The following is a 19,065-nucleotide window of genomic DNA, read 5'->3' as shown; positions in this document are numbered from 1 at the left end:
ATAATATCTTCTAGTATTAGAAACTTTAAAAAGTGTATTTCCATTTTCTGTTGACTTTAAAAAAAAAAAAAGATGTTTGTACCTATGTTGTTTACTTATTATTTCTTGCCTATATCTTGTAATATGAGAAACTACTTTGGCAGTAACAATACACAATGTACTAACAATTGTTACTCTCCTAAAATCTTGTTTTAAGATTTTGTACTATTGTTTTTATTTATTTTCTTTAAAATAAAATTAACTGATGTCAAAAAAAAGAAAAAAGGAAAAAAAAAGAAAAGAAAGTAACAGTTTTCTTTTTTCCCATTTGTATATTTGGTACAAGGTCTCTCGTGGTGATCTTCCTGTTTTCAGCCTCCCCAGTGATGGGATTACAGGCTTGCACCACCACGCCCAGACTCTGGTGCCCCAGGGGTAAGGCCAGTGTGCGGCATGAGGACCAGGGATCAAACCTTGATCCCTGCGCTTGCCGAAACAGGCACTTTGTCTGCTGAGCTATCTTGCTGGCCTTAGAAAGTAAGAGTTTTCTGATCAATTATATATTTCAGAATATTTAATACCTATTTGAGATCATAAGATCAGAAGGCTAAACCTACTGCTACTATACTACTAGCATAACTGATCTTTAGATGTTCAGAAACTGAGGTTTGGAGGAATTAAAAGATAACTGAGCTAGGAGTACAACCAGTATTTTGGCCCTGTCCCTCCAAGGTTAATAAGGACCAGGCCATGAGGGGACATTTCTATAGGACCCTACAACTTTGATGAGCCCCCAACCTCAACAGAAATGTGGTTGGAGCCCAAAGGAGAGAAGTCAATCAATGTACAGCATGCTAAAAAGTAGGCTGATCAGAATGAAAAACATCTCGCATGTGTCCACGGGAAATCACACAGTCAAGCAAGACCATGACCTTTCCTTGATGGCTGACAGGGGTGGAGGAACTGAAGGCTTTGCACACAGTTCCTGAAGAAATGCTCGAGGAGCCTTCCCTGACTTTGATAGAAAGAGGTTAATTTTGATGAACACAGGTCTCACTTTAATTTGGTCTTGAACAACCTGCAGAAAAGTATGACCAAAGATACATAAAAGCAACAATAATATAGACTTGTCTTAGTTACTTTTCTCTTGCTGCTGGGACAAAATACCCAACACCCACAATGAAGGAAGGAAAGGGTTAGTTAGCACAAGCCTTTCTCCATTCCTTACATTGCATTCAGACTATCCATGGATGTAATAGAATAAGTGCTTGCCTGGCAAGCGCAAGGGCCTGAGTTCAATCCCTGGTTCCACCAAAAAAAAAAAAAAGAAAAAAAGAAAAAAAATCATAAACTCTTGAAGCCACCCCAATGACTACATGAGGCTCTGGGGGGACAACTAGACACAACAAACCATAACAAAGCTCAACATAAAAAAGGAACTTAATCATTGACCCCTGCCAGGTTTCCAGCTATACCATAGATAGGTCTAGGTGCCAGCTGGAACCATGCAGATGGAACCAACCATAAAGGTGCCTAGATCCACTGCAAACAAGCAAAGTCTCACCGAGAGAGACATGTGAGCCATGCTTCATAAGCCAAGCTCTTTCTTTCTTTTCTTTCTTTCTTTCTTTCTTTCTTTCTTTCTTTCTTTCTTTCTTTCTTTTTCTTTCTTTCTTTCCATCTTTTGGTGAAACTGGGATTGAACTCAGGCCCTTGAGCTTACCAGGGAAGCACTCATTCTACGGAGCCATCTCCCCGGCCCCTCATGTTATAATTTGATCTCAGATAATCATGACAATGTTACTGTAGCTTGCAGGAGATGAACACTGAGATTCAGGAAGCACAACAAGTGTCTCCAGGCCCCTGCAGAGCTCATGAGATCCGTGGAAGTCACCTACCGTATCTTAGATTTTTTTTCCCTTTATAGTGCCTGCTCTTCTCTTTTTACTCTCCTGTTTATTATTGCCCTGCCTAATCAATCCGTTTCAAAGTTTGCTCACAAACAAACTATGACCATTTCACAGTCAGTTGCCAAAGACCAGGTCAGTAAGGTTCTCCTTTAGTCCAGTCAAAACCCCTGACCTCTTCCCCTAATCAGCAGGAAGTAGGGAAGGAAGAGAGGCACTGCCCTTTTCCCCTATCTAACCACAGAGTCTGGAGTGAAGGACCAGACAGACCACTGCCACTATACCAAAAGTGACCATGCTAGCTGCTCCTGCAGCGCTGCTGCACTCAGTAATCCAAACTATTATCAGCCCTGCTATTGATAACAACCACTACTCCTTGGCTTTCCCAAGCCTCCTCCTTGGGCAACCATTACCCCTTGTGCTCTCTTTCTTTTTTTGAGACAGGGTCTCACTATGCAATTCAGGGTGGCCTCGAACTCAGTGATCCTCCTGCCTCAGCCTCCTGAGTGCTGCGATTACAGGCACACACCACCACACCTGGACCTCTTGTTGTGCTCTCTCGAGCCTTGTTCTTAGTAGGTGGCTGGAACCCCTTTTCACTGAACACCTCCCACCCCGACCCTATAAAACAGACCCGAAGTGCCAGATCAGTCCCTCTCTGGTTTGTTCTGAAATAAACCTGTCCTGCCGAGCTCCTATCTTTCTTTTCCTTTTTCCTAACACTCCCTTTGTGCCAAACAAAACAACTCAATTCACAATAACACACAAGGGGGCCGGGAGATGGCTCAGTAGAATAAACGCTTGCCTAGCAAGCGCAAGGGCCTGAGTTCAATCCCCAGTTCCACCAAAACAAAACAAACAAACAAAAAAAACAAAAAAACCCACAATAACAAATTGTGTATATTAAGTGGAAAAAGTAGTTGTAAGATCTGTTAGGGTTCTCAGCAGCATGGCAGAGAAGAAGTAAAAGGATGGAAAAGGCCTTCATTGCCATTGAGCAGGACACAAGAGGGTCGAGGGCAGGGAGGTGGGAAGATCCTGTGACCAGAGATGGAGGTCAAGACCTTAGGGACTTTTGCTATGGGCGGAGCTTGAGGGGAGGGTTCAGCGACACGCAAGGAGCTGATTGGAGGCTCGCTTGTGTGCTCTGGAAAGGTATCCAGGACTGGGGTGGGGAAGCAGGAGGAAGTGGTCACTGAGAAGATAAACTGTCGTTTTGGGATTCAGCCAGGTTGAATCAGGGCCTTGATTACTTAGCCGTTTTTACTCCAACAGGAACCTATCACGATCTACTTCAATTAAGTCTGTTAAAAGTGGAGGGAGATGCGGAGTGCGACCTTGAGTTCCCTGCTGAGAATATAGGCTACAGGATAGTTTTGGGGGCACTGGACTGACCGCTACGGGATTTCCCTCCTCGTCTTATCCTCCGAGGCTACAATTAACCTTTTATCAAATGCCCTTAAGGTGTCTGCAGGTTCTGTCATTCAAAAAACCAAAATCCTTTCTCGTCAGGCACCTTCCGAGTTTTCTTCTTTACAAAAAACCGTACTAAAACTTTCAGTATTTCCGAGCAATTCTTTGGTATGTTTGGTCCAAATGTGCACAACCATTTCAGTTTTTGCAGCCTTGTTCTTAAAGACTGGGAAGACCCGAGGAGTCTTCGGCAAAAACCATACAGAACAGCAGAGGATTCTGTGTCACAACACGCCCATGGAACAAAACATCTTGTGTCCCATGCAGGAATATGCAAAGACAAAGGCAAGGAGCCGGCGGTTCCAGCGCCTGCCCACCTCCGCGCGCACGCTCCAGGACCGGGTTCTCCCGCCCGCAGGATTTCAGGGCCTGCGGGCAGGGTGTGAACCGCTGCAGCCGGGTCACTACTCCCAGGGCCTGGCCTGGCCCCGCCCCGCCCCGCCCCGCCCCGCCCCGCGGCCCCTTTAAGCCGCAGGAGCAGACAGACACTCACGTGACCCGGCGCCGCCCGTGCGCTCGCGGAAGTGCTCGGTCCCCGCGGCCGCAGCGGGGTCTCCGGGCGCCCGCGGGGCGGACGGGCCGGCGCGCCGCGATGGTGCGTCTGTACAACCTGCATCCGTTTGGGTCGCAGCAGGTGGTACCCTGCAAATTGGAGCCGGAGCAGTTCTGCGGTGGGGGGAGCGACGCGCTGTTCGTGGCGGCCGGCTGCCGGGTGGAGGCGTTCGCCGTGACGGGCCAGGAGCTGTGCCAGCCGAGGTGCTCCTTCTCCACGCTGGGCAGGGTGCTGCGCATGGCCTACAGCGAGGCCGGTGAGTCGCGGCGGCGAGGGCGCCCGCGGAGGCTCGGCTTTGGGCGGGGAAGGGACTGCGTGCTTCCTGCCACCTTCTGTGGTCTCTGCTCTGGGGGTGACGGTGGCGGTGGCGGTGCGCCGGGGCGGTGCGGTCGTCGGGGCAACCCGAGGTGTGACCGCGCCCCTGGGGCGGAGTCGCTGACCCCTGCTAGGCTCCGGGACCGTTCCTTGCTGAGGCCTGTTGAGTGTAGAAAATTTCTAGAGTACGTAAGTGGGGTAGGGGGAATACAGTCCTAACGCTCCTGGTATCCTGTCCTCCAAAGTATCTCAATTTACAGCCAGTCCTTTTGCCTCTAGACCTCCATCCACTTCTGGTCGGGTTTTACTTGCGCTTCCCAGGGAAGCGCTTATTCTACTGAGCTATCTCTCTGGCGCCTTATGTGCTGATTCTTAAGTGCATATAGATGAAACTTTGTCCAAAATTGTCCAGTTTTCCCCTGGCTCTTTCCTTAAAAAGTTGTAGGAGCGTGGACTACTCCTTTCCACCAAGATTAGAGGCTGTAGCAAGGGGGTATTGGGTGGGCGTGACCTGTGGAAAATAGCCAACTTTAAACAAATACCCTTTAGGCTATATAAGGATTTGCCCTAAGATTCCTTTAACTGTCCAGTGCACCTAAGCTTTGATTCCTACTTTTCAAGACAGATACAAAGTGCAGGATCTACGGCGGAAAGGCTGGTGGCTGTGTCACTAACAAAGCAGGGAGCGTGATGAACCTGCAGTGTTAGGGATTTCTGTCTCACTAATCCTTACTCTGCACCCGATTCACTATGAGTTTGTACAGACCTTTGGGTCTCAATTTCTGCTTTTTAAAAAAAGTTGAAGTGGTAAATCAGTGATTTCAACGTGTTGGGATTTTTGTGACTGTTAAAAACTGGAGCTCCCATATCTAATATCTGATTGTTTTGTCAAGTAAAGATAGATTTTTTTCATTTTACAAAAAAGCTTTCACTGGGCTTGGTAGTACATGCCTGTATTCCCAGCCAGCACTCCGGAAGGATTGTGGTGAGTTTGAGCCCAGCCTGGGTGGGCTACAAAGTGAGTTCAAGGCCAGCCTGAACTTCATTGTGGAAACCTCAAAACCTTAGTATTTAGGTCACCATTATTTATAATAATAATATTATTAGCAAATTACTTTGCTGTAATTATTTCTTGTTGGCTAAGCACAATAGAAGTTGAGGCCTATACAGCACTCCATATTGAAGAGTACTCATAGGTAGACTTTCCTTTTCTGTAGAACTTTTTTTTTTTTTTTGGTGGAACTGGGGATTGAACTCAGGGCCTTGAGCTTGCCAGGCTAGTGCTTATTCCACTGAGCCATCTCCCCGGCCCCCTGCAGAACTATTCTGATTTTAGTATTTTTTCCCTGCTCCTGAGAGTTGAACCTAGAACCTTTGCACTTTGATCCTCCTGGCTTAACCTCCCAGGGTACAGGTTATGGTTTGCTTTTTACTGTATTGGTACTTTCCCCCACCCTATTCTGTGACATTTTTACCTTCAGGAGTGCTGTGTGAGCCGCGGTGCACATCTGCAATCCCAGCTACTTGGGAGTCTGAGGCAGAAGGCTCACAAGTTTGAAGCCCACCTAAGCAATATAGCAACATCTTAGCTCAAAAAAATAAAAAGTTATATTGAGTAAGCACGCTTATCAGTTTCAACTTGTGTGTGTTTCAAGGAGGGGAGAGATTGGGGGAATGTTTATTGATTTGCCTCATTCTTTCAAATGGACAGTATTCTAAAATTTGAAATGGCAGGCATTGCATAAGCCTCTGGCTTTCTTTTTTTTTCCTTTTTTTTTTGTGGAACTGGGGATTGAACTCAGGACACTGCACTTGCCAGGCAAGCACTTATTATCCTGAGCTATCTTCCCAGCCGCAAGCCTCTGGCTTTCTTGCCTGTCAGTAATGTTGATTCCTGGGATCCTTGGATGTCCACTACTTATACATCAAAATCACCTGTAAAGCTTAAAGAAAAAAAGTCCCTATTCCTGAAGTACATCGTCAGATATCCAACATAGTAGTTTCTCTGGAATATGCCAACATTGGGGTGAAACAGATGAATCAGGATTGAGAAACACTGACTTGAGCCACACTGGCTTCATGAGGCCACGAGTTGCATGATCATATTAATAGAGGTTTGAAAAACAAAGGTGTTTTTATACTTTGGTTGGCTGCCTTACGGTTCAGGAGTAGTGATGTGGGCTGGCTTTGCTTCATTGGTTGTGGGGGTCAAGGGCAGCTTTCCACCCACAGTTGCACTGCAACTTCTGAGGGCTGCTTCTGTTGGTGTGCTGTAACTGAAATTAAATAGAATGGCTCCTGGCTCTGTCAGTATCCTGAAAACTTCTCTTCCTCTTCTCAGCATTTCTCCTTTGGCCCCTTCTTCCCATAACCATTGGTGGAACCTGGAGATTTCTGTTCTCTGTGCCTAGTGTCATCTGTTGCAAATTTCCTCTTCTCAAAAAAAGAGTTTGTATATTTAAATTTTCTGTGAATACTGTGTAGCTCTCTTACCCAAGCAGAAAACATTTGTAGTTTTTTTTTCTTTTTTAAATCTCACATCAGCTGAAAACTGTTCACTTTTTATAAAATTTGAGGAATGAGGAAGAAAAATATGGAGAAAATTTGGATAGTTTTGAAATTTTAGTATTCAGTATCATTAAATTTTTTAATATCATTAATTTTTAAAGATTTTATTTAATGACTATAAAAGCTTTGAAAAGTTTAAAAAAAAAAGCACATAACACTTAAATATTTAGTTCCCTTTTTTCATGAAGGTAATCACCTCCACAGAGTCCTGTAGACTTGCATCTTCAGTTTGAGAGGCAGCCTTATTGAGAAATGAACTTAGGCCTTTGAGTGGACCTGATCCTAAGGCCCTGCTCCGTTGTTTGTTGGCTTTCTGGCCTTAGGGAGTTACTTAGTTTGAGCTTAGATTCCTGATCTGTAGACTGGGGAAAGAAATATGTACATTGAAGGGCTATTGTGAGAATTAACCCAATTCTAAACCTCTCATCAGGCCAAGTAGAGTGGCACATTCCTATAATCTCAGCATCTAGGATGCTGAGGTAGGAGGATAGCTGTCTAGTTTGAGGTCTCCCCAGGGGTACATAGTGTTTCAAGCCAGCCTAAACTATATCATGAGACCTTGTCTCAACAAAGCAAAACAAAACTTCACATCTAGAAAGTACACCAATGAAAAAATAAAATTCTCCAAAGAAGACATACCAGTGATCAAAAGCAATAAAAAATGCACATAAATAATTAGGGAAGTGCACATTAAAGCCATGTTGAGATATCACTCATATTCACTGGGGTGGTTATCAGTTCAAAAAATGAATAAATGTAGAAGAGGATGTGGAGAAATTGTTTGCCTTTTCGTTTGGATCTTCCTTTTGCATTGGAACCTAGGAAACTAAAATATGCAGTCATTTAGGAAAACAACTTGACATTTCTTAAAAACAACAATATAAAATTACTATGTAATTCAGCAGCTCTACTTCTGTCTTTTGAATGGATATTTGTACACCAATGTTTATAGGAGAGTTGTTTATCAGAACTAAAAGGTGGAAGCAATTGAAGGGACTAGTGACAAGTGAACAGATAGATAAAGTTACTGGCTTTTAGCCTTGAAAAGGAATGCAATTCTGATATGTGCTATACTTGGGAGAAGCTTAATGGCACAGACACAAAAGAACAAGCTCTATACAGTTGGACTTAACGTAAGGTATTATTGAGAGTAGTCAAATTCATGGAGAAAGAAAGTGGAAGGACAGATTGCCAGGGTCTGTGGGGAGGAAGGAGTGAGGAGTTGCTGCTTGATGGATGCATAGTTTTTTTTTGTTTTGTTTTTTTTTCCGGTACTGGGGATCAATCTCAGGACCTTGGTGCTTGCCAGGCAGACACTTGTACTACTGAACTGTGTTCCTGGTCTTGGATGCATAGTATTGGAAAAGATGGAGAAGTTCTGGATGGTAGTAATGGTAGCAAAACAGTGTGAATGTACTTAAGGCCAGTGAACACTGCAAAACTTAGTGCACATGTTGGTATTTGTAAACATCCTATCAAGATTTCAAGGAGAGTAATATCACATGTCATCTCTGTGGCATCAAAGGAATCACTGGCAGGAAAAAGTTTGCCTTTTTGTTTGGATCTTTTTTTAATGTATTTGGTATAGGGTCTACAGTGTGTTCAGGGTCTCACTGCGTAGTAGATCAGACTTTGTAATGATCCATCTATTTTCAGCCTCCCAAGCACTGAGATTACAGGCCCCCCTCCCACCGTGCCCAGTTTCAATCAGCACCCATGGGGCTGGCGCGGCATACAGGGGACCTCTCTCTCTCTCTCTCTCTCTCTCTCTCTCTCTCTCTCCCTTTTTCTTGTTTTGGTGGAACGAGGGATTGAACTCAGGCCCTTGCGCTTGCCAGGGAGCACTTATTCCACTCAGCCATCTCCCTGGCACCTCTTTTTTCTCTTTTTGAGACAGGGTTTCATTATACAGTTCAGGCTGGCCTAGAACTCACGTTATATCCCATTCTGGCCTCAAACTCACAATGATTCTTCTACCTCAGCCTCCCTAGTGCTGGGATTACAGGCATGAACCACCACACCTAAGCCTGGGCAATTTAGAGAAATCCTGTCTCAAAATAAATTTTTTTAAAAAGGGCTGGGGGTATAGCTCAGTGTGAAAGTACCAGATTTAATCTGTACTACCAAAAAAATGAAGTCCACTAAAATAGAAAAGATGGAACTATCCCTTCTATTTATGTAATTTGGAAGGCATGAATGTTTAAGCAAAGAAGGAAACTTTAGAAGCCAAGAAGGAAAGGTAATGTATCTGACTATATAACAATTATATGGTGAAAAAGTCGTAAACAAAGACAAAAATAGACTAAAATTATGTGCTATGCATGGCCAATGACAAGTTAGTTGGTATCCCTTTTCCCAGAGAATTGCAGTTCCTTGAGAAAAATATATCAACAGCTTAATTAAAAAATGGACAACTTATAGAAGGGAAACTATACATGGATAACACACATAGGAAAGCATGATTAGTTTTAGAAGTCATCTTTGTAATGTAAATCATACCAGCTGCTAGAGTCCATGTTCCCACTGCCACGTAGAGTCCTTGCTGGGGAGGATGTAGGTAAGTAGACATACTCAAACAGTGCTGTGGACACCTTGAGTTTCTATTGTATAGGGTGGCCACTTGGCAGTATCCATTAAAGTGTCAAATGAGTCTCCCCTTTGGGCCCGCATTCTTACTTTTAGGACTCTATCCCATTCTCCTTCCCTTCTTTCAGTGAGTATAGAGGAATAGGCCTGTGTAATTCAGAAAAAAATACAGTGGCCCAAAACGTAGATGTGCTTGACTATATATCAGTAGGGCAGTTAAATAGTTATTGCACATGTGTGTGTATAAGATGTAGTGAAGAGGACATTAGATAACTTTTAGGGGAAGATTTATCACCTAAAAATCCTGCAGATTGTTAAGTAGCTAGTATGGTATGAAAAAAGAAGACAGAGCACTGCTCTGTGTGGTAGGCTTATGCTGTATAAGAGACAATGTTTACAGTCATGCACCAGGCTGTGTGTTTACATTGTGTCCTCTGGGGTGAGGTGGCAGAGAGATGTTTATGCGTTTTGTTTTGCATGTCTTTGATTTGGTTTTGATGTCTCAAATATAACAACAAATATCTAACTTTTGTTTTTTTTTCCTGTGGTACCAATGATTGAACTCAAGACCTTCTGCTTGCCAGGCAGGCACTTAAGCTGCTGAGCTATATCCCCAACCCCTTACTCTTACAAGTTAAAAAAATCTCAGAGTTAAGAGAAAGTTAACTTGGATTTATATTTTGCTTAGTATATCTAGCTTTATCCTATTTTTCACAGGTGTGGCTTTAGTGGGGAGGGGAAGAGATAAAGTAAAAGTTAGGTTAAACTCAAGAGTTACTTAATTTGTACCAAACTTTATTTTTATACTTAACTTTATTTTTTTATTTTTTTCCATAATTTTATTGAGAAACAAATAGCAATGAGACAGTTTCAAACCAAACTGGTAGGATAGATTCAATAATTAACACACTGCATACATTCTTCCTAGTCGTTAATTGCTGTAGAAGATGCGGACTTGATGTCCTATTTACAAGCACTATTAGAACAAATCCCTCTATTCAATAAGAGAATGTAACTCTATATCTATCCTAACCACTTTGAATACACAAATACAAAATGGACATTCATCTGTATCCCCTTTTTTTGTTAAGTTCCATCATTTAAATATTATAGGTGTGCATGGGCCAGGGAGATGGCTCAATGGAAGAAGCGCTTCCCTGGCAAGCGCAAGGGCGTGAGTTCAATCCCCGGTTCCACAAAAAAAATATGTGTGTGTGTGTGTGTGTGTGTGTGTGTGTGTAAACTCAGCAAAATACTCTAAAAAAAGTTCAGTGGCCCATAATAGTATTGGGTCTTCCACTTGACTGGCAATGTCAGAAATTGTTGACCTGAGCCCCCCACAGCTCAAAATAACAACATGGCTTTACTTCTTACACTTTGTTTTTATACTTTTCTGCTGGATGGTTAAGACCAAGGTAAGGCAGGACCTATGCAACAAGAGTTGTAGGTTTTGGGTCTGATAAGGTCAGTGAAATCCCCTCAGGATTTATCCTGAGATCCTGTACCTCAGATTGTAGAACCGTTGTCAGTGTCAGCCATGTGGATATACCTAACTTTAATAAGTGACAGTAATTCACTAATATTGCTGAAGCTTTTTGTCAGTAGAGCTTTGTTATGTTTAGAGTTCTGGTGAAATGCATAGCGCTAATATAGGAAGTAAAATGTAGGTTTTGTGTTCCATGAATAAAATGGGGAAGGTTGTATTTCAGAACCTCAAATGTCTAATAATGTAAGTTAAAAATATGTCTGAGATTCTCTTATTTAGGATCTTGTTTTATTCAATCCATAGCCGATGATGTGTTCTATTTTATTACAGCAAAGTAAGTGGTTGTATTTCCAATTACATATTCTAAGTATACCTTACTTCCTTTCCAGGGGACTATTTGGTCACAATCGAAGAGAAAAACAAGGCTACGTTTTTACGTGCTTATGTGAACTGGAGAAGTAAAAGGGCAGAGAACTCTCGTGTGTGTATCCGCATGGTGGGGCACAATGTAGAGGTGCCCTTCAGGGAATCCTTCAGAGACCAGATGTCTATTGTTGAAATGCCGCTCTCTGAGGCCCCCTTGTGCATTTCCTGTTGTCCTGTGAAAGGAGACCTCCTTGTTGGCTGCACAAATAAGTTAGTTTTATTTACTTTGACGTCCCAGGTTGTTAATGAAGAATTCACAGTATTGGACTTTGAACGTTGTTTAATTATCCACTTAGATAATATCACTCCTGTTGAAATTTCTTTCTGTGTTGGATATGTTGCTGTCATGTCAGATTTGGAAGTCTTAGTCCTAAAACTAGAATCGGACTCTAAAAATGGAGAGGGAGTTCATCACCATCCATTTGAGACCAACAGTCCTGTGAAACAGACAAATACAGGTAAATGGTGAACTTAACTTACTTTCTTCTAGGCATCGAGAAAATGGTCACTTTTTTGTCTTTTGAGACAGGGTCTCACTTTGCAGCTCCAGCTGGCCTTGAGCTTGCTTTGTAGTGCAGGCTGGTCTCCCACTTGCAGTGGTCCTCTTGCCTCAGCCTCCTAAGTGCTGGGATCACAGGTGTGCGTCACCATGCCTGCCAATCACCTTTGACTGTAACTCTAGTTTGGTACAGCCATTGGCACCACTGTGGCTAGTATGGTGCCAAGCCACTGTGTGTGTGTGTGTGTATATATATATATATATATTTTTTTTTTTTTTTGCGGTGGGGGGGGGTGGTGCTCAGGATGCCTTCAGGGCAAGTCTGGTTTGGCTTGAGGGTGAGGGGATTGAACCTGACTGCTTTGTTTCAGCAGGTACTTCAACACCTGAGCTAATGGACAGGCCCCCAATATTTATAGATTTACTTGTGCTGATTACATCCAATTTGTGTTTATGATTTAGCTGTGCATATACCATCGTGTACTGTGTACATGTATTTGTTAACATAAATAATGGAACAGAGCTATTAAGTGAGGGATTTCTAGTCCTTGTGCTTATATTTATTAATTGGATACCTTTGGGTAACACCATCTCTGAATTTTCTTACAGGTAAAGTGGGAGTGATAATACATATTTTGTTGTACTTTATCAGTGGTGTGAGGAATAAATGCACAAGTGCTACTTTTGAAAACTGTAGGGGCCGGGGAGATGGCTCAGTAGGATAAATGCTTCCCTGGCAAGCTCAAGGGCCTGAGTTCAATCCGCGGTTCTGCAAAAAAAAAAAAAGAAAAACAAAACTGTGATGCCTTGTAATTGTATGAAAGTATGTATATATAAAACTATAATATGCTTATCTAATTTGTGAAAGAATATTATGAAATCTACTTTTCATTCAAGAAGGTAGTACTTGAGGTTATTATACTCTTAACTTTTATTTTTTAAGATTTCAGTAATGAAACTTCACAGATTGAGTCAGATGGTTTTGTTATCTGCCAAAAGCCCATGGAACTTCTTGGTGAAAAAAGTGAACAGTCTGGAATATCTGTTACAGTGGAATCTACAGGATTAGCTGATGAAAAGCTAATATACTTCCATGTCCAGCACCTGCTCTACAGGTATTAGACAGTTTTTTTGTCCCCTAGATTTTAGTATTTGTGTGCATGTTTAATGTCCATGGAAGTTAGACTTTTTCCTCTTTGTCTTTTTAAACCCATAGACGTTTTACTCCTGATATTTCCTTCTATGTTTCATCTGATGACATCAGGTTGCATTCCCTGCAGCTGCTACCCATTTACCAAACAGGTGAGTGTGGCAGCGTGGTGGAGTCAGGGCTCAGCGTGGTGGCGTCAGGGCTCGGCAGAGGGAAGGTCAGCGTAGGCACTAGATTTGTGTCTTTTCCTGAGTCTCCTGGGGTGTGCATGAGTCTGTGAGCAAATCCCTGTGAGACTAGCAAGAAAAGTCAGGTCTGCTACAAGAAGTGAAGCCATGGAGAGAGCATGATAGAGCTCATTTTCATTTTTACAGTGGTCCCTGGGTCCAGAACAGGAAATTAGATCCTGTCCAGAGAAGACATTTACCAGGATTCGGGCAGGGTATTGACAGAGCTTCTTAGGATGACCTTGTGGACAGGGTGGGAGATGTGGACTGAATGCAGATTCACCTAGAACAGTGCTTTTCAGCCCTATTGCATATTAGGTTTACCTGGGCACTTTTGTGTTTTTATTTATTTACTTATATTTTTGAGTCAGGGTTTTGCTCCGCAGTGAATTCGGGCTGGCCTTGAATTCACTTTGTAGCCCAGGCTGGTCTTAAACTTGCATTGATCCTCCTGCCTCAGTCTCCTCAAGTTCTGGGATGTGTACCGCCATGCCTGGCTTACCTGGGCAATCTTTATTTTTTTTTTTTGCAGTACTAGGGATGGAACTTGTGCTTGCTAGGCTACCTGGGCAATCTTAAAAATGCTAATGCTTGGGCTCTATGTGGTGGAGATTCTGACTAAGTTTTGGGGACTGGCATGAATCTTTCTTAAATGCTCAACAGGAATCTATACTTGATCTTAGCCGAAAGGCTGAGAAATGATCAACAGGAATCTAATAAATTCCAAGATTGAGAATTAGCAATAAGCTAATCGGTCAAGGTTTGAATAACATCTTTAGATGTTTCTAGAAAGTGTTGTAAATGTCTCTCTGATTCAGTGTCATTAAAACCTTCACTTATTCTTTTCTTTCAGTAAAAGTTTATTGAGGGTCTAGTGTTGAATATTAGAGAAGCAGCAGTTGAAAGAGGAGGCAGTATGCTTGCCCTTTGGAGTTAACTGTCTAATGGTGGAAGCAGAGATTAGTTAACTAGTTACATAACCACAATTACACACTAGAATGAGTGAACGGGAGAGGAACTCCACTGTGAGAACCTGTAAGAAAAGATCCTGGCTTCATTTTGGGGTCCTAAGGAAGAGATTCTGAAGGGTTGGCTAGGGAAGGCGTTGGTGCTGAGGAGAAAAGAGCTTTTCAGGTAGAGGAAGCAGCAACTGTGGTGGGGAGTTGTCTAGGTGAGGAACTTAGAGAAGGAAGGCCAACAAAAGTCAGCAGGGGAGATGGGAAACAAGGCTGGAGACCAGCCCGGGCCAGGAGCTGTCAGGGTCAGCTTTGACTTGGAATAAAACCCCCACATCCGTTCATGTTCTGCATGACTGTGACTGTGAGCTCATCCTGTCTCACTCTTAACCTGGCTGCTGTTCTCCATCCATAGTGGTCCTTCTCTCTTCCTCACATGTGCCAGGCCACCTTTGAGTAAGACCTGCCATTTCTTCTTCCTAGTTTTAAGAGTGAAGCTCCTTTAGGTCTTGCATGACTGCATTCAAGTCATTCCACCTAGAGCTCAAATGTCATCTCACCACAGAGAACTTCTCTGGCTTCACAATTTAAAACATCCCTTCTCCATACATTGGAGATTATTTGTTTATTCTCTACGCCAGTCCCCATCACTAGAGTGCAGTGTCTGAGAGAGCACTTGCCATGTCCTGTGTACTGTTGTGTCCTGAGAACTGAGAGTATCAACACTTTAGTAGGTACCTGATGAATACTTACTGAATGGGCAGTGAGCTGGCCCTATAGCATGAGTAGAATTTCTAGAAGTTGGAGATTTTATTTTTCTTTTTTTGTGTTTAGTACAGTCTACAGGGTCTCACTACGCAGATCGGACTTCCAGTGATTCACCTGTTTTCAGCCCCTCGAGTGCTGGGATTGCAGGCACATGCCACCAAGCCCAGTCGCAATCACCGACTCAGTGTGCCCTGGGGGTGGGGCGAGCATGGCACACTGGGGATCAAGCCAGTCCCTGCCTCTGCATCTGCCTAAATAGGCTCTTTAATCTGCTACCTATTTGGCTGGCCCGAAGATAGAGATTTTGATAAGATATTGCATAGGGGACCAACATGTACCAGCTATAAGATTGTTATGTGTGTTTGGAGAAGGGAGTAGTACTATTTCACTAGAATCCAGATGTGTTTAGATGGAAGAAGAAGAAAAACGTTGGACAGTTGGCTTTGGGGACAGTTGCGAAGAGTACAGAATTGGGTTTCTGATGGTCATCAGTGTTATTGAACAGTGCCCATCAGAAAAGTACTTTGTTATTAAAACTTTGGTTATGAGAATTTTAAATAGTGAAGAGGTAGTACAGTGGGCTCTCTTGTACCTGCGTACAACCTTACCAGATGCCTCGTGACCCATCCTCTGCTCCCTGCCAGGTTATTCTGATTCAAATCCTATAGTTAATACCACTTCCTCCATCAATACTTCATCAAGTATCTCTCAAAGGAAAGAATTCTTATACAGACTCAAAATACTATTTCATATTAAAAAAATTCTTTGATATCAGTGTTCAAATTTTCATGATTAAAAAAATTCCTGATTATTTTTCTCATTGCTGAGATAAAATGCTTGACACCCATAAGTTAAAAGCAGGAGAAGTTTATTTCGGTTCACAGTTTGTAGAGGTTTTAGTCCATAATCAGCTGGCACCAAAACAGATATGGAAGAGGAGGAATAACCCATGGTATGTCAGACAAGAAGGCAGCAAGCCACAGCAGTAGAAGCCTTCCCTCTCCCTTTATATTCCATCCAGGCTGTCAGCCTTTTAATTGGTGCTGCTGACATGCAGGATAGAAATTCCATTATCCACACCCAGTATTGTGCTAAGCCATTTAGTTCTTTTTTTGGGGGGTGGGGTGGAACCAGGGATTGAACTCAGGCCCTTACACTTGCCAGGCGAGCAAGCGCTTATTCTACTGAGCTATCTCCCCGGCTTCCCATTTAGTTCTTAAACACCCTAGATCCAGCCACCTCACCTATGAGGCCATGAGGCTTTTGGGTGGGGGGAAGTATCTAGATAGGAGCCATAACATACACAAAGTAAGGTTTATACATTGCAATCGATTAGTTAGTGGAGTTTTCCTTTATTTTTCTTTGCAGTCTATTTAGTAAGAAATTGGCCTCTTACTATGAAATTTCCCATAGTCTGCATTATGCCAGTTGATTTCTCACAGGGTCTTTAGAACTCTGGACCTCATACTTGCTAGGCAGGTGCTTATGCCACTGAGCTATCTGCCTGGCCCCTTCACAGGGTCATTTAACATATTCCTGAATCTCTGTGAGTTAGTAGTTGGATGCAAATCTCTGGTGTCCAATATGGGATTAGCCACATGTCAGTGTTGAACACTTGCAGTATGACTGGTGTAATTGAGATCTCCGGTATGTATAAAATACACACTAGATTTTGAAGACTTGGTACAATAACGTGCAAAGTATCTTTTTGGTTTATTGCTTATTGAAATGGCAATATTTTAGATATGTTGAATATAATGCTATTAACATTATAGCTATTTCTTTTTACTTTTAAAAATGTAAAAAAGCTCCAGGAAGACTTTAATTTGCAGATGTGGCTCACATATTTTTATTACAGTGCTGATCTAGACTCAGGTTGGAGTCTAGAATTACACCTGCTTGAATTGCACCTGTAATTCCAGCATTCTGTGAGGCTGAGGCAAGAGAATCAAAAGTTTGAGCACATTTAGAGGAACTTCTCTCCGAATAAAAAGGCTGGGGGTGTAGCTCAGTGTGAAGTCCCTGGGTTCAATCCTCAGAGGTAGGCGGGAGGCCAGAACAAAAAGTATGTCACTGTTATTACGATGTTTGTAACAGAAGCATTGCAAGCTTTTCTAGGAAGTCTGTGGGGTTGGTGTACTCTCTTTATGATGTTAGCAAGCCACTGATGGTAATTATTTTGTTCTGTGCATTTGTTTTTTATTTATTTATTTTTTATGTGTTTGGTACAGGGACTCACTATGCAGCTCGGATTCATAGTGATCCTCCTGTTTTCAACTCCCCAGTGCTGGGATTAGAGGCGTGAGTCACCACGCTGGGACCCTGTGGCTGGTTCATTGCACCCAGGGTCGGGGCCAACAAGGCATGTGGTGCCGGGGATCGAACCCTTGTCCCTGCACTTGCCTAAGCAGAGTTCTGTACATTTATTAGGAGTTACAAATTGGTGATATTACAAGTATATTGTTCTTTTTATTCCTCATTGGCATTTTTCAATAAAGAGCAAATTCTCCCTAGCAACTTTTTGGTTTTCCACTGACAAATGTAAGTCTCAAAATATTTAAGAGTCTCAAAATATTTACTTTTTCCCTTTATTTAAAATTTTAATGGTATTTATTCTTTCATTTTTTGGGATACAGGTTCTCTTACTTCTGATGGGAAGAATTCGTCTCATGGAAATGAGCTGCTGAGTCTTTTTTGTTTTTTCTCATTACCTCACATGGGCTACCTCTACATGGTTGTCAAGTCTGTTGAATTAATGTCGGTCTACCAGTACCCTGAGAAGTCTCAGCAGGCAGTGCTCACGCCACAGTTCTTACACGTCATCACCAGGTGCGGTCACAGTGTTATGTGCTGGTCTTTTTCTTGTCTTTCAGTTCTGGAGGTGCTGCTGCCTAGATCTTTAGCTGCAAGTTGTGTGCACTGGTTCAAAGTGCTGTGAATGCATGAGTTACCTCTGGCTCTTCAAGTCTGTCTTTTGATGGCATATACTTGCATTTTCAGTACCAAAGATTTAGACTCTGTTTTTGTCTGTTTTGTTTCCTTAGGCTAGATGAGTATCCTTGTAAGGAAATTGAAGTTTCACCGTGAAAGAAGTCTGCCTGCCTCTCTGCCTGCTCTGTCTCTTCTTTCTCTTTTCTTTCCCTTCTTTCTCCCTCCCCTTTCTGCATCCCTCCCTCTTCCCCTTCCTTTCTGATACTGGGATTGAAGCCAAGGCCTTCTCACCAAGCTACATCTCAGACACTTCTTCCCCTTCTAAAAAAAATTTAGACAGGATCCTGCTAAACTGTGAAGTTGCCTAGCTTGGGCACAAACTTTTGATCTTCCTGCCTCAGCTTCCCAGGATGCAGGTGTGAGTCATCACAGTTAGCTGGAAGGTGTTTGTGGAGAATCCAGATAAAAAGTCCCTGTGGCTAGTCAGAACATTTCTTTGTTTCTCTTTTTACTACTGCTGTATTCTTTTCATGTGGCTTATTTCATAGTAGTTTAGAAATGTGATGGAGCCAGAAAGATGATCTGATTATACCCCCTAATTGGTATAAATGGGTAGCAGTCACAGGGAGGTTGGAACGAGCTGCAGTCCTTTGGCTAGTTAATGGTAGTCGTCTTCTGGATAATCTTGCCTTCCTATACTGTCCTGTAAACTGGGTTCTGGAGCAGGAAGTTGATTTCAATTCCTTTTGTCTCAGCAGTAAGTGAAACTTTTGGTTCTGCTTCCTGTTTTTTTAGCTCAGATTATGTTTGTGGAACTCACTCCCTTGGGCTGTCCAGTCAAATAACTGAATAAGGTGCACCATCTACTTTCCAACACTATAATGTAAGAAAAGCCAGAGATGAGATTTTGGGAGACTTAAGAATTAATGTCGGTATAATATGTATAAGAGAAGGGAAACTACTTTTGGCTTGGTTACATGGAAAGGATTCAGATAGGTGGTTGTTTTTGAAGCTAGGCCTGAGAACTAGTTAGAATTTTAGCAGGTGAAGCTTAGAGAATACTTTATTTGAAAAAAAAGGCTGTATCTAATTTTTCAGAATCATGCCATTCCATGAGACACTGATTTATTTATTATTTTTTAAATTTTTTATTTTATTTGTGTGTGTGTGTGTGTGTGTGTGTGGCCAGCTCAGCCCACCAGGGGGTGGGGCTGGCTGGCATGTGGTGCTGGGGGATTGAA

At 42.6% G+C, this 19,065-nt stretch overlaps 1 protein-coding gene across 1 annotated transcript in view; it reads left to right on the top strand.

Annotated features, from left to right (window-relative positions):
- Nucleotides 1-3,869: 3,869 nt before the first annotated feature.
- Hps3 (HPS3, biogenesis of lysosomal organelles complex 2 subunit 1) overlaps nt 3,870-19,065 on the top strand; it is a 69,868-nt gene continuing 54,672 nt past the window's right edge. The window contains exons 1-5 of the mRNA XM_004637982.2: nt 3,870-4,168; nt 11,257-11,751; nt 12,736-12,907; nt 13,009-13,094; nt 17,530-17,774. Of these exons, the coding sequence (XP_004638039.1) occupies nt 3,952-4,168; nt 11,257-11,751; nt 12,736-12,907; nt 13,009-13,094; nt 17,530-17,774 (1,215 nt within the window). The 5' untranslated portion in view covers nt 3,870-3,951. The remainder of the gene's footprint in view (nt 4,169-11,256; nt 11,752-12,735; nt 12,908-13,008; nt 13,095-17,529; nt 17,775-19,065) is intronic.

This window comes from Octodon degus, unplaced genomic scaffold (genome assembly GCF_000260255.1).
Source record: "Octodon degus isolate 3935 unplaced genomic scaffold, OctDeg1.0 scaffold00093, whole genome shotgun sequence".
In the NCBI taxonomy this organism is placed as follows: domain Eukaryota; kingdom Metazoa; phylum Chordata; class Mammalia; order Rodentia; family Octodontidae; genus Octodon; species Octodon degus.
This window is presented reverse-complemented; position numbering and strand designations above follow the sequence as displayed.